Below are 15,293 nucleotides of genomic sequence, written 5' to 3'. Positions count from 1 at the left end.
TCTTCAGTCATTTGTGAAATCATAGAATTAGAAGGAATTTTAGAGATCATCTAGTGATTGCCACCTTGGATGCTCAAAGCTCAAAGGGCCCCCAAGCTTATTAATGGGGGTTTCAAGGTAATTTTAGTATTTCAAAAGCCCTAACATTAGTCATACATTTTCCTGAGTAAAGTTACACTGTACATGCATCTTTTATTATTGTCTGCTTATTTTTTGTTTGAAAAATACAATTGGGCAGACAAAATTTTCAAAATGTGGGGATTAGAAGCAATACAAAAGAATGGTTAAAAGAGCAGGTCTGAATTCAGAAATACTTGGATTCAAACCTTGGCTCAGCCACACACTGGATGTGTGCCTTTTGGTAAGTTAATTAACATTTTAAACCTTGGTTTCCTGACCTGTAAAATGGGAGTAATAGTACTGATAGTACTGTTCTTCCCTCATAAAGTAGCCGTGGAGGTTGAATGAGACAATGCATGTGTAGTGTTTATCATGTTATCTGATGCTTTATTAGCTCTGTGTCTACTACCGTGGGGTTCATAGAGAAATGCTGTGAAATTCCCATATGGTGCAGAGAATGTCGAGACCTACTGATCTAATTCAACTTACTTCCAGTACTATTCATTCCCCATATTTTTGGCTGATAGGAATCAACTACACTGGATCATTTACTATGGGGACGCACAGTAAATAGAAGTAAAGACTTCATAAGAGGTAATTCTAGGGAATGATTATCTATCCCATATCAAAAACTTAAGGAAACTTTTGATAGACAACTTTTGAAGAAAATCGTGGAGATCTGACATATAACTCCACTTTCTCAGAGTGACAAGCAAAAGTGAGAAGAATGAGGATGTGCGGTGTGAGTGGCCTATGGCAAAGATCAAGACTACCGCAGTGGGACTATTTCCTACAATGGCCCTACATTGTTCCAAGGGTGTCACTGCAACCCTTGGAGTCCTTGGCCAGGCAACAATATTAAGAAGTGCAGGGTCATACAAGTATTTTCAATAGTGCTAATGTGGAGGAGAGTCAACAAAGATTTTCTTTGTAATATCCTTCCACACAAGATTTGAAGCAGCTCAAAAATACATCTAATCCAAAGTTAAAAACACATGATCTAGAAGATTGGGGTAAATGAAAAATTCAAGCTGCGCTGACTGCATTCTGCTGGCTGTCATGGCTTATGGCCAGTTTGTGGCCATCTGTCACCCTTTGTGCTATACACTCATCATGAGCTGGAGGTTCTGTATCCAGCTGGCTCTGAGGTCTCTGCTACTGGGGTTCATCTTGGCCATGCAGCTGACTGTGCTCATCTTCCAACTCCCTTTCTGCAGCAGCAAAGAAATTAGCATGTTCTACTGTGATGTCCTCCCTGTCATGAGATTGGCCTGTGCAGACACCTGGGTCCATGAGGCCACTTTGTTTGTGGGCAGCGTCATTATCCTCACCATCCCCTTCCTCCTCATCACTCTCTCCTGTGTCTTCATTGTGGCTGCCATCCTGAAACTCCGCTCTGCTGAGGGGAGGCACAAGGACTTCTCCACCTGTTCCTCCCATTTGACTGTGGTTCTTCTCCAGTGCAGATGTGCAAGCCTCATCTACTTGTGCCCCAGCTCCAGCTACTCTCCTGAGAGGGGCTAGGTAGTGTCTGCAGTTAACACATTCATCACCCCTTTGCTGATCCCTTGATCTGGAGCACGAGGAACAGAGAGCTTAAGGATGCTTTGAAGAGGGCAATGATGAGGTTCCTGCTGCTCTAAACACAGTTCTTCTACAACATAGCTGGGTAGAGACACACGAGCATGCTGAAAAGAAGAGGAGAAGGGGGACCACAGTTCACTGTTTTTATGCTGTTACTTCTTCCTAATTATATTATTTTTGAAAAGTCATTTTCCTTTCCTCAGCCTCAGGTTCTTCATCTCCAAAACAAGGATGAAAATATTCACAGGATCTAAATTCTGGGAGTAGTTATGAGGATGAATAGGTACGTTAAGTGAAAATACCTTGTGACTTTTAAAGGGATATATCGCAGTGAACGTGGTTGTCACCATCCTCACTGTCACATGTCCAGTGTGTCCTATGTTGGATTTGTCTCTAGATGTAGTTCTCGGGTTCTCAGTGGTCCACACATTGCACGTCTAGGCAGGGGCTCAGCCAGGAATAAAATGCAAATCAAACTGGGACCATCCCAACCACTTTCTCATGATTCCCGTGGTGTGAATGCTAAGTTTGTGGTTTTTTTTTTTTTTAAATTATTAATCTTTCATTCTAACTTATCTTCCAGGGCAGAGTTCTGGGGAAAGTACTGAAGTTTTAAAGTTTTTCTAGCTTCTTTTTTCTTACTTTTATACTGGAGCTAATTGGCCTCCATGTCAGTCTCTGACTCCATATCAGTCTGCCTCTAAAATGCATTCTCCACTCCTATTCATTCTCCTCCCCATTCTCCCTCTCTTCTTTCTTCTTCTTCTTTTTCTCCTTCTCCTCCTCCTCATTTCTTTCTCTCTCATACACGTATCTCATATTCTCCTGTTCTATCTCAAGCTAAGGATGCATAACATGTAAAAGTCGCTTTGCTAATTGAGCCTCTCTCGGTATGAGAGGGAGAATGTTGGTTCAGATCTGGATTCAAGTAGAGCAAAACCAATTCCGTGAAGACAAACACTGGCTGGACAGTGAGGAGGGGGAAGGGACTCATTTTGGTGACTCTGAGGAGTCTAAGCAGAATGATGGTCATTTTCATGATTGTCATTTGTCTCAAGGCAATGGTGTCAGTCTATCAATGGTTTACCATGTTTTTATAAGATGGGGGAAGCTCATTCTTTCCTATGTCTATTGACTATTTAGTGATGTATTCATCTACAACACTCAAAAAGGCAGTAGACAACTCTATTGAATTCTACTATGTGCTATGTACCCACCTGTGGTCAGTGGAGCAGGAAGTAGAAGGCTGAGTGAGAAGTAGCTCCTGCCTTGAGGGAAGTAAAACGTCTAGTGAGACTTAAGAGCTCAAACCACAGTTACACCAAGGGCCAAGTGATACAATACTATGAGATTTCAGAGGAGGGACAGTGAAGGAAATCAAGGCAAGTGTGATGGGAGGAGGTGGTGTTTGAGGTGCACCATGACAGGACTCCAGCTTTCGGGTTGTGCAAAAGGGAGTAGGAAGAGCATTTCTGAAGGAGGGAACAGGAAGGCACAAGAATAGGAAATCATCTCCTGGGGTCTCTGTTTCCTTATCTGGAAAAGTATAAAAAGTATGCTATAAATTTTATTTTATTTTTCTGAAAGAGTATCAGAGGCCTTAAAAGGGAAAAACCATGACCAGAATTCATATTATGTGGAATTGAAATTTCGCCTTCTTTCTTGAAAGACAACAACCAGAAGGATCTTTTTTGGTTTGTTCATAGATACTTGCTGTCCCTCCCATTTTCTCCTGCAATATTCTACTAGGTCAGTATTATCTGCATGCAGGACACTAGTTCTTTGGATAACAGGTATTCGTGTAAAATAAATGTCATATGGTCAAACAACAGTGACAAATACTGTGCTGACCAAAGTAAAACTAGTGTTTTCCTGCAGGTTTACCCAGCCTGTACCATGCAGACATACAGTCATGACTCTCTGAGATGAGGAATGTATTTCACCATGTGTTCCAAATTCTTTTTTCCTTGGAGTACCTTTTGAAATGGTTTGTCTTGTTGAACCCACTTTGGAAAATGCTGCATTAGCTGATACTGACTTTGAATACCAAGAGGGTTATTTCACTTGTGATTGAAATATTCCAGGCATTTCTTAGTTCCCTGTGCTCTTAGAGAAAGCAGTGAAGTTACAATGGGTTAGCAGACTTCTTTTCAAGTGATTAAATTAGGGAATTAATAATTCCCATTTATCGACTCATTTATCTCCACGAAAGTCCATGAGATGGGTATTATTATTATTTCTGCTTACAGATAAAGAAACTGTGGCACAGGGACATTAAGCATTAATAAATTGTCCAAGGTCACACAATTATTCATGGTAGAACTGAGATTGGAGCTGAGTTGTTTGGTCCCACAGTCTGGGCACACAACCACCAGCTCCTGTAGCACGCCTATCAGCATGCTATGTGAGCTTGGGAAAATCACCTTATTTTCCTGTACTTAATTTAATTCATAATGAAATGGGGCTCCCTCCCTGAATTATTGTGAGATATCAGAATGAAACAAAACTGTGAAAGCATAATATTATACAAATTCAGCATGATTATTCAAACATCAAATGGGGAAATACACTAGATGTCCTATTTTTTTTTAATTACAAAAAGTTTAAAGCCATAATTATCCAATTTCCTTTCACCTGTGCTTCATTATGAATATTCTGTTACTCTTTTTTCTAATATATGTATATGTTCTTTCTACATTTAATTTTTATGGATACATAATAGTTGTACATACTTACAGGAAATTGTGATGTTTTGATATAAGCATACAATGTATAATGCTTCAATCTGGATAATAAGAATATCCATCACCTCAAACACTTACCATTTCTTTGTGTTGGGAACATTCCAAATATGTTCTTCTATTAATAGTTATTTTGAAGTATACAATAAATTGTTAACTATAGTTGCCCTGTTGTGCTACCAAACACTAGACCTTATTCCTTTTATCCAACTGTATTTTTGCCCCCATTAACCAATCCCTGTTTATGCCCCCTCCTCATTAGACTCCCAGCCTCTGGTAACCACCATTCTATTCACTACCTCCATAAGATCAATTTTTTTTTTTTTTTTAGCTCCCACATATGAGTGAGAACATGCAACATTTGTCTTTCTGTGCCTGGCTTAATTCACTTAATGTAATGTTCTTCAGTTCCACATGTTATAGCAAATGATAGATTTCATTCTTTTTATGGTGGAATAATATTCCCTTGTGCATATGTACCATATTTTTCTTTATCCCTTCATTTGTTAATGGGCACTTAGGTTGATTCCATCTCTTGGCTATTGTAAATAGTGCTGCAATAAACATGGGAGTGCAAATATCTCTTTGATATTTTGATTTGCTTTCTTTTGGATAAATACCCAGAAGTGGGTTTGCTGGATCATATGGTAGTTCTATTTTTAGTTTTTTGAGGTACCTCCCTACTATTTTCCATAGTGGCTGTACTAATTCATTTTTATTTATTTATTTTTTCTTTTCTATGACACTGGTGAATCAGTGGCTGTACTAATTTACATTGCCACCAGCAGTGTATGAGGGTCCCCCTTTCTTCTCATCCTCACCAGCATTTGTTATTTTTCTGTCTTTTTGGTAATAGTCATTTTAACTGGGGCAAGATGATAGCTTATTGTTATTTTGATTTGCACCTCCCTGATGATTAGTGATGTTGAGCATTTTTTCATTGACTTGTTGGCCATTTGTTTGTCTTCTTTTGAGAAATGTCTTTTCAGATCTTTTGCCCATTTTTTTAACCAGATTTATTATTATTATTGTTATTTTTTTCTATTGAGTTGTTTGAGTTCCTTGTATAGTCTGGTTATCAATCCCTTGTCAGTTAAATAGTTTGCATATCCTGTCACTCTTGACATGTGTTCCAAGGTGCTGTAAGAAACAATCGTGTCTTCTGCACCTCAGAAGTAAAGAGGTTTCCCCACTGAGTCTTCCCACTTCTCTTACCAGGCTCTTCAGAGTAGCATTTTGTTATGCTTTATGGCTCCAGGGATTGAGGAATTTGTACACAAATGCAAAACAAATTGTGGTACAAATAATTGAGCTTGTTAAATCATAGGCACAGGTTTATGGTCTATGGAGATTAATGTGAGGAAAACATCTGAACAATGTGATATAAAACATCTTTATCAATAAAGCCCATTATTTTAAATACTCAATTCAGCAACAAAAAGTTTATTCTCGAAGTCACAAAGAGTTGCGATCACATTCAGTTTGAAGAGGCAGGATCCAGGAAGGATCTTTCCTCCTCAGGGAGAGGAGAGGAGGATCCCTAGCGTGTGCGTGCATGTATGTGTGCATGTGCATGTGTGTGTGTGTGTGTGTGTGTGTGTGTGTTAGTAGTCAATGATTCTTTTACTCTCCAAATACCTGCTGCACACCTACTTCATGGTAGTCACAGAAGGTGAATATTACCAAGTTGTTACTCTCAAGCAGTTTATGATCTAGTCAGGAAGACAGTTGTGTAAGCAGCTAAGGATAAGACAACATACGGTGTACTTTAGAAAGACATCTGAACAAGCCCTGTTGGGAAGGTACAGAAAGACCAACCTGGAGACCACCTGGGCAAACTGGAGAAGGCTTCAGTCTTGAAGGAGGAGCAGGATTTGCCAGACATGACACTGAAGAAAGACATATCAGGCAGAGGGAATTGGGAAATCATGAAGGGATGAATTAGGTTCAGAGAAGACATGGTTGTTTGGTGAGGCTGATGGTGTCAGGGAGTGACAGTATGTAAGGCTGGGCTAGATTGGGCAAAGCCTTGAATGCCATTCTAAGAAGAGTCTGGACTTCCTACTCCTTGTAATGAGAAGCCACTGATGGGTTTTAATCAGGAGAAAGACATAAAAGAGCCATATTACGAGAAGATTTATTTAATAAATTTAGTTAATATTTACCAAATGCCTAGCACATTTTGGCCCTATGCTGAGGTTGGGTTCACATCAGTGAAGAGGGGAGACAAGGCTGCTGTCCTCACAGAACTTACAGAAGGTGCATGAGTCAGACAAGCATCTGGGTACTTATGTAGCATGGTAGGGGCTATGATGGAGAATTCTAGAGTGTCATAGAGGCACATTGGAGAAATGCATAAGTCAGTCCTGGAGTGTGAGGTGCTTTCCAAAGGAAGCATCTACTCTGAGACCTGGAGAATGGGTAGGAGCTGTCCAGGCTGGATGTGGGGGAGAAGAGAGCTCTAAGAAGGCGAAATAGCATGCATAGCTCTAAGAAGGTGAAATAGCATGCGTCTGGCATTAATCTGGGACTTGAACTGTGTGCCAGGTGGCCGCTGAGATGGGTCCTGGTCTTTACTCTTTGAACACATGTCAAGAGTGTAATACCTTCACTTTGAGTGTGGACTGAACCTATTGACTCACTTCTAATGAAGAGAATACAGCGAAAGAGATGGGATGTCACATCTGAGATTAATACAAGATGAGATGGGATGAGGTAGGATACAAACCACTTTGGCTTCCATCCGTCTCACTTCTTGCTCTGATGGAAGCAGGTATCAGGACATGAGCTACCCTATGGCGAGGCCAACATGGCAGGGAACTGAGGCTCTTAGTCCAACAGCTTTGAGAAACTGAATCCTGTCAACAACATTTGCCACGTGAGTGACCTTGGAAGCAGGTCACTCTCCAGCTGAGTCTTGAGATGAGACTACAGCCCCAGCTGACGCATTAATTACAGTCTTGTGACAGACCTTGTGTCTTAATCCATTTTGTGCTGCTATAAAAGAATACCTGACACTGGGTAATTTATAAAGAACAGAAATTTATTCTCTCACAGTTCTGGAGGTTGCGAAGTCTGATCAAGGTGCCGGCATCTGCTGTCTGGTGAGGGCCTTCTTGCTGCGTCCTCACGTGGCAGAAGGCAGAAGGGCAGGCAAGCCAAATTCCCCCATCAAGCCCTTTAATAAGGGTACTTAGTCCCATCCACGAGGGGGAACTCATCTTGGCCTAATCACCTTTTAAATGCCCCTGCTCTTACTACTATCACATTGGCAACACCTGGATTTTGAAGGGGATACATTCAAACCGTAGCACCTTGAGACAGAAGCATCCAGTGAAGCTGCACCTGGATGCCCAAATCTCAGAAGCTGTGAGATAATAAATATTTGTCGTTTCAAGTTGCTAGGTTTTAGGGTGTGTTGTTATGCAGCAATAGAGAGCTACAAGCCAGAAAGGTTATTCTCCATTCTCCGTCCTCCCTGCAGCAGGCAAGTGTTACTAAGAGGGAACAGAAAGAGTCTTCCTCTTCAATTCTCTAGATCCCTTTATCTCTTGCTACTGAACATCACACCCTGGAAATGCCTCAAGGTGCACCAGCCAGAAAGTGGTCTCCCCTGTCCCACAGCAGCTCCTGGAAGTCAAGATGGAGTAAAGTTCAGTCCTTTATTCTAGTTGGAAAGAAATAGGCTCAGAGGGAGGGGAGAGAGGGAAGTGGAGCCCCGAAATCTCATGATTCTCTCTTTGGTTTGTTTGTAAAGGTGAAATTGAGTGTTGGCTGATTTATTTATAATCAAAATGCAAACACTTGAATTAGTCCTAAGTTTGTTTAATGGGGAAACAAATAGCTGTACTAGACCTAGTCGCTGGGAAACCAAGTACCACCAATGGGGCAGAAAGAAATACCTATCTATCTGTCTTTCTATCTATCTATAACTCAGAGAGAAGGGGCTCCTACTGAGCTGGGAATCTTAAGTCATTGTCTACCTGCTTGCAGACCCTATAGTCCACTTGGTTCAACACGACTGTCTTCCTCACCAGCCCATGGACTCCCCTCCTGCAGGTCCCTTGTCCTGTGGTAACTTGACTTTCTTCAGTTTCTTGTACACGACTGGCAGATGGAATCCAGACTTCAGTCTGACAAGGAAAAGTGAATACCAATATAAAATTAACAATTCAGGCACATAGCTAATAGGAGTTTTAAAGAAGAATTTAAGTCTGTAATATCTACCTTGAAATATTATAGAATGCCATGATAAAAAAAACTCTGTGATGCTTCCTTTCTGGTTTCTGGATTCCAATTGCAATTGAGGGATTTTTTTTTTCTTTTGAAAAGATGTCTCTTTGTGCTGTTCTCAATGTTTAAAAGTTTAAGGGAAATCATATAGTCATTTCTGTTATGGCCATACAGGCTAACCAAAAGGTCATTTTTTCCCTCAGGGAAACATCCTCTCATAGGAAGCCAAATTTCTTATTACCTAGTGAATCTATTTTGTTAGGAATATGGAATCTTTCCAAAGAAGAGGTCCATGAATAAAAACAATGCATATGTGATATTCTCGACCTTGAAAAGTTTGGGAATCATTAGTTTTGATCAGTCTTCTTACTTGACAGATGATAAAACAGATTGTATGATGTCGAACGACAGCAATTTTGTGACAGAGTTGTGTCTAGAACTCAGGCCTCCTGGCTATGTGTCCAGCAATTGTTCTGGTGCCCCATAGCAACTCTGCCTTCTTGGAAAGCTCATCTTGTGAAGGACAGATTATATTTCTTAAATATTTGGACAAAGGCAATAAGAAATAATGGTGGGAGTTATAGGGAGGAAAATTTTTGTTCTGTGTAACTAAGAACTTTTTAACACAGTTGGAACTGTTCGACTGTGGAAGGTGCTACCTTGGGAGTATCTGGAAAAACTGAAAAAATTAAAATGGCCAAAAAAGAAAAAAAAAGATTACTGGGTGTACTGTGTCATGCTAGGCCATGTCTAATGCACCTTTCTGGGTCATATGATTTTATAATTGTGCATTTTAAGGTATTGCAGCTAACTTCCAACTCCGTAAGTTGTAGAAAATTGATAGTAATGCAAATGATTCTTGTCCATAGAGATGCAAACGAATTTTGTCTGGTGACAGTGCCATTGCTCTCTCCTGCCAACCAAAGCCAGTTTTGCATTTATTAACGTATTCATTTCAATATTCCTGATTGCCTGTATAAGTGTCTGCTCTTTGGGTTCTCCTCTGGACAGGTTTAACCCCTTCCTGATTCCCTCATTAATTAATGAATTAAATAAAATATTTGATGTGCGTTCATTTTATATTAGTACGAGAGTCATGATTTTAGTCTTTTAAAAACAATTATCCTTCAACAGAAAACTTCTGCCTCAGCAGAGGCTGAAAGGCTACCCTCGATTCCTGCTATAGAAACAATTTCTTAGTCCAGACCCCTGTGGTCCCTTGCAGACTTCTAACTTAAAAAGTTGTTCCTATCTCTGTCTTCCTGAGGACACTCTGCTCTCCCGAAGTGCAGAACCTAGCTATCCTGCTCACAAGGTTTTAGGGGAAGGAGACGGTACAGTATAGTTTCTGATCGACTCGCCTTGTCCAGTTATGACCACCAGGGGGCGCGGAAGCCACACAGAAGGAAGTGTGCAGGGCGTGGGAGAGGATTAGGGCCGAGCACCGCAGGGCCATTCAAACAACCCGACCTCTGCCATACAGAGCGTATCTTTATGGGAGCCGATGAAGTCAGCATGGAGCACAAAGGGCACAAAAGGGCAAAGTCCTGTTAGAACTACGAAGATATTTACAGGCTTTAAACCTGAACGTATACCGCAGATTCTTTTCCTAACTTGAGAATTAACTCTTCGGCTTGTCCGTCCTATTTATTGAGCTCCGTCCTGCTGGATATGCCACTTGTTCCCAGGAAGACAAACAGGGAAGGGGAAAGAGAGGAAGAGAAAGGAGAAGACGGGGATAAAGAGTGAGGGGCAGTGAAAGGAACCCGCCCACCTTTCCGGATGGTACAGTGTACTTGGGCATCTCCGCACCACTAGGGAAATGAGACGGGATTAAGTGTTCCAATGCAAACACCTTTATTTTACAGCCCTGTCTTAGGTTACGAACCAATCGCTCCTCCTCTCTCACAGGCTTCACGGCAAGCTGCGAAGTGGGTATTATCTGCGATTTACAGACATGGAAACGGAGTCCTCTTGAGAAACGGCTTTCCCCAAATTATACAGTTAGTGGCAGGTGTCTGACTTCAACATTGAACGGCTTGCATTTCTCAGAGGGATCCCTATGGCCAAATTCCTCGCCCCAGCCGGACCCACCCGCCTCACCTCCAGTTACTGCCTCTTGGACACCCTCTTGCACCCCCATCGCCAGGCAGCCCCCGCCTGCGCGGATTCCGTTACTCGAATGCCCTTCCCCAAGGCGGAGTATCTGCCGGACATTTCCCTCCTGCCCACTGTAGCACAAACCGCATTGAGAGTTATTTGTTTCGGGACATTGTCCCCGCCTAGCAACGAGTCCGTCGCAGGGCTGGATCCTAGCACCGCGCCCGGGACACATAGTGCAGGCTGTCCAGCAGAAAAGATGAAACCGGGGCCAGACAGAGCCCCTCGCTGTCCTCCGCCCTGCGGCAGGATCTGCCAGTGCCCGAGCCTGCACGCGGCCCTGCCGGTCCCCTGGGGGACCTCGAGTTAGGGGGCGGGAGCTAGAGACGCCCCGGCGGCGGGGGCCGGGCGCGGGCCCTTTAAGGAGGAGCGCGGGGCGCGGCCCAGGTGAGGGGCGGGTCGGCGGGCGGATCAGCGCTGAGCGCCGGCGCCCGCCCGGGAGCCGGATTTGGAGCGCGCGGCGCCGGCGGGGGCCGGAGGGGGCGGCGCGGCGGAGCCTGCCGTGGCCTCGGACGCTCCTCCTCGCGAGCCGCCGCCGCCCGCCTCCGCCTGCGCCTCGAGCTCCCTCGCAGCGGCCCGGCCCGGCCGCCACTTCCGGCCGCTCACCTGGGACGCGCTCACCCGGGACCGGCGACCGGCCTGCGGGCGCCTGGGCGCCAGGATGAAGGACCGGCTGGAGCAGCTGAAGGCCGTGAGTCTTGCGCGCTCGGGGACCCGGCGCGGAGGGTTGCCCGGAGGCGGCGCTGCGTGGGAGAGGGGCTTCCACTTGCTCCCCAGGTCGCGGCGGGAGAAGGGCCGGCGCGAGGCCTCCCTCCCCGTGTCCCCGGCCGCATCCCGCGCCCGTTCCGCACCCTCCCCTCCTCCGCGGGGTCATGTGCCCGGTGATTCATCGCTAGGCAGCGATTTCCCTGAACACTCCAACCCTCCCACCCCCAAGCTGGACAGCTTGTGTCCAGAGCTGGGACTCGCGGTGGGGGGTGCTTGGGCCCAGCGAGGCTCACCGTAGGGTCCGGGGTCACCCCACCACCTGCCAAGGCTGCCTGGCACCATGCCCAGCACCTGCCTCCTCCTCCTCTCTTCCTTGTTTTCCTCCCGGTGGGCGCCAGGCCTGGCTCCCGGGTGACCTCTGGAGCTGTGTGATCCAGTCGCATGCCGGGATGGGTCAGCTCCTCCCCAACCCGGTGGTCTGTAATTACTGTTCCCCTCCCCCATCCGTCGGGCGAGCCCTGTGGTCGGGACGACGGACCTGAAGGTAGACGGATCTGAAGGTAGACGCCTCAGTCCTGCTGCATAAAAGCTGTAACACCTGAGGCTACTCCTTGAGTCTGTAGTTCCTTATCTGTCAAATGGGAATGATCATACCTTAGAGATTTGTTGTGAGGATCAGATGACATTATGGAACTTTATCTAGAGAAGGACTAAAGCATGAGTTTCTGAGCCAGATATTCATTGACTCATTCCATAAATAATTGTCGAGTGTATTCTATGGGCCAGGCCCGGTGCTAAGCCTTGGAGATTCAGTGACATAGGTTCTGCCAGTGCAGAAGCTGAGGCCTCAGTCTAGCCCGACAGGATCAGAATCTAATATTCATGAATCGCCCCAAGTGACTGACCAGCACATTAAAGTTTAGGGGGCACAGGACTGGATTAGAACTGGGGTGTCCTCCTGGCTCCACTGCTTACTGGCTGTCCCTGAAACTCCCAGGCTGTTTGGTCATCTGTAAAATGGATAGTTGTGGGGAAAAGCACCACAGCATGCAGAAGAACCCTTTCGTGGTGCCTGGCACGTGGGACTTAATAAGTGGTAAATGTGATGCTAATAACTATAGATGCTCTTTGGAACGTACAGGTGTCGGGGACTGGGTGGGATGATGTCACAAGTGTGCTCCTTTCTCCTCCCTTGCTTGGATGAGACCTTCGTGACCCTTTCACCTGCTCTGGGTAGCAAGGCTGCAGAGGAGGTGAGGGAGCTGGGGAAGTGAGAGAAGCAAGAGGACAGTCGCCTATTGTGGGGGTGGCCTCTCTGCCTCATGCTTGCTCTCAGTCATCCCGGTTACCGTTGGGGTAGAACTTATTGCCGCTATTTTTATTGATGAGGAAACTGGAGCTTGCAGTGGTGGGAGAGATGTCCCAGGACACAGAGGTAGTCGGGGTACCACCAGGAGCCCAGGCTCCTGACACCCTCCACGGTGCTCTTTTCCTTGGAGCACACCAGTTAGGCAGAAAGGAAAGAAGAGCGTGGTTTTGAAGATCTTTCTGTGTCGGCACACCCAGCAATCATAAGAAAGAGCAAAAATGAATAGCACAGCCAGGCGACTCCCTTCGGTGAGTTAGGCAGTCCATCTCCAGGGGAAGATACCCCATAGCCCCTTTCAACAGCTCATTTTCAACAATGAGCAAAGAGTCCTAACTGAACTTTGAGTTCCGAGAATAAATTCAATTTTCCAGGGAACCTGAGCGAGTCCCCTCACCTCTCTGTGCCTCCTAGTTACCGTCTGTGAAATGGAGCTAATGATAGGTTTCCTCCCTTTACCTCTTGGGGATGTGGCGAAAGTGAGACTGTAGGTGGCTGTTACTCTGGGAACATTGTTCTGCAGTCACAGGGTGACTGCTGGAGTGTTTGGGAGCAGGGCGATGTGTGGCAGCGCCGCGCAGAGAGGACTGGATTGCAGGTTCTGAGGCTTCTGAATGTGGCCCTGGCACTTAATTGCTGGGCTCCTTTGTGTCATTTTATTTCTCTGCTTCTTGATTCCTCCTGTGTAAAACAAGGAATTGGGTTGATCTCAGAAGTCCCTTCTGGCATTATTTAATGGTTTCTGTGAAGTCCGTTAGGGTTTCTGTGGATTTTGATGTCCAGACTGCCTCCTCTACTACTCCCCCCAGCTCGGCAAGGTTCACCCTTACTGCACAAGACAGGCGTCTTTTGCTCTGATTCCTGTTATCAGTGGAAAGCATTTGCTAACCTGCAGGAAACTTCACATTGAGCAGCCTGTGCAATCTCTTTCTGTGGTGATCTTTCTAAACCCTGGGGTGGGGCGGTATTAACTGCCTCTAGATAGCTGGAGGGCTGTCCTGTGCACAAGGTTAGCTTTACTCTTTGTATAAAAGATTGGAGGAGAACATGTGGCATTGAGTGACAGAAATCAGGAATCTGTAAGAAAGCATTTTAGTAGTCAGAGCTGCCCAAGGATGAGGTAGGTAGTGTGCCCTCCAGCATGGGAGGGAGGCAAGGAACTTGTTGGGATGTTGAATACTGTAGGACTTCGAGCATTTCTTTGAGGCAGGGGAGGTGAACTAGGGGATTTAAGGCCTCCACCAAGGCTGAGAACGTATGATTCTACAAAATGCTTCATCGTGAGCCCCTCCTACGGCTTCGGAGTCTGCAGAGCCCGAGGCCGCGGAGTCGCACCTGTGGAGTGGGTCATCATCCTCTCCTCCTGTGCTCATTGTGAGTCACCACAGTGGATGTGAGTTCCCCAGTCTCGGCCCTTTGGCAGCAGTGTCCACACTGAAGGTCATTTCTTCTAGGGGCTGTGGTCACAAGACCTGAGTTACCTCCTCTCTTGCGCTGCTCTTCCTGGTAGGCTCCCTCGGCAGCCTGCTGCTTCGGCGACGGAGGACAAGCTTGCCAGGAATGTGCAGTGCATACACCCAGCCTGTCTCGGAAGGTGGTTCTCACTGATTTCTCTGTAGCCGAACTTTGAATCCGCTGAGTCTGGACAATTCCAGGGATGTTTTGCCTGGCCATCTTTTCATTTAGCAAACATTTAGTGAGTACCTACTGTGTGCCAGGCCCTGCAAGAGATGCTGGAGTGTACTGGTGATACATGCATGTTCTTGGCCCTTAGGAACTTCACAGTTAGGTAGGGAGACGTAGGAGACATAGACACTATGACACCATCCTTGTGATAGAAGCAACCCCAGGAAGACCCTGCTGGCTGGCCTCTGGGACATGGGAGGTGGACATGGAGTTTGAGGGGCTCCCAGAAGAAGTAAAGCTTGATTTGAGCTCAGGTCCCTCTTCAAGTGCCATCTAATCTCTTCAGATGTATGTAGAGTCTTTTTTTTTTTTTTTTTTTTTTCTTTCTATCCTTTAAATAATTTTTACAATAGGCTCTTAATGCCAGTGAAAAAACAGTTGTGGAAGCGTTATTCCAGAGAGATTCACTTGTTCGGCAAAGTCAGGTATGGCTGGAATTTTTTAAGTTTTTTTTTTTTTTTAATGAACCTTGGAGAAAAGGTCAATGGCATACAAAGTACTGAAGTTTAATTTAAAATTTTTTTTCTTAATTCTTTTTCTACTTGATCTTTTTATTTGTAATTAAAAGGAATCAGGAACCTTGTTTTTTGATTTTTAAATAACAGCCCTAGTATTTCCAGGAATAGCCTGTTTAAAACTGTATTATTGGCCGGGCACGGTGGCTCATGCCTGTAATCCTAGCTCTCTGGGAGGCC

The 15,293-nt window shown here is 45.1% G+C and overlaps 1 protein-coding gene across 2 annotated transcripts in view; it reads left to right on the top strand.

Moving 5' to 3' along the window:
* Window positions 1-11,291: 11,291 nt before the first annotated feature.
* STX3 (syntaxin 3) overlaps window positions 11,292-15,293 on the top strand; it is a 43,132-nt gene continuing 39,130 nt past the window's right edge. For both annotated transcript variants that reach the window (XM_012643965.1, XM_012643964.1), the window contains exon 1: window positions 11,292-11,529. In XM_012643965.1, coding sequence (XP_012499419.1) covers window positions 11,500-11,529 — 30 coding nt within the window. In that variant the 5' untranslated portion in view covers window positions 11,292-11,499. The remainder of the gene's footprint in view (window positions 11,530-15,293) is intronic.

This window comes from Propithecus coquereli, unplaced genomic scaffold (genome assembly GCF_000956105.1).
Source record: "Propithecus coquereli isolate 6110/MARCELLA unplaced genomic scaffold, Pcoq_1.0 Scaffold202, whole genome shotgun sequence".
Classification (NCBI taxonomy): Eukaryota; Metazoa; Chordata; class Mammalia; order Primates; family Indriidae; genus Propithecus; species Propithecus coquereli.
The sequence above is the reverse complement of the archived record's forward strand: the minus strand, read 5'-3'. Positions and strand labels throughout refer to the sequence as shown.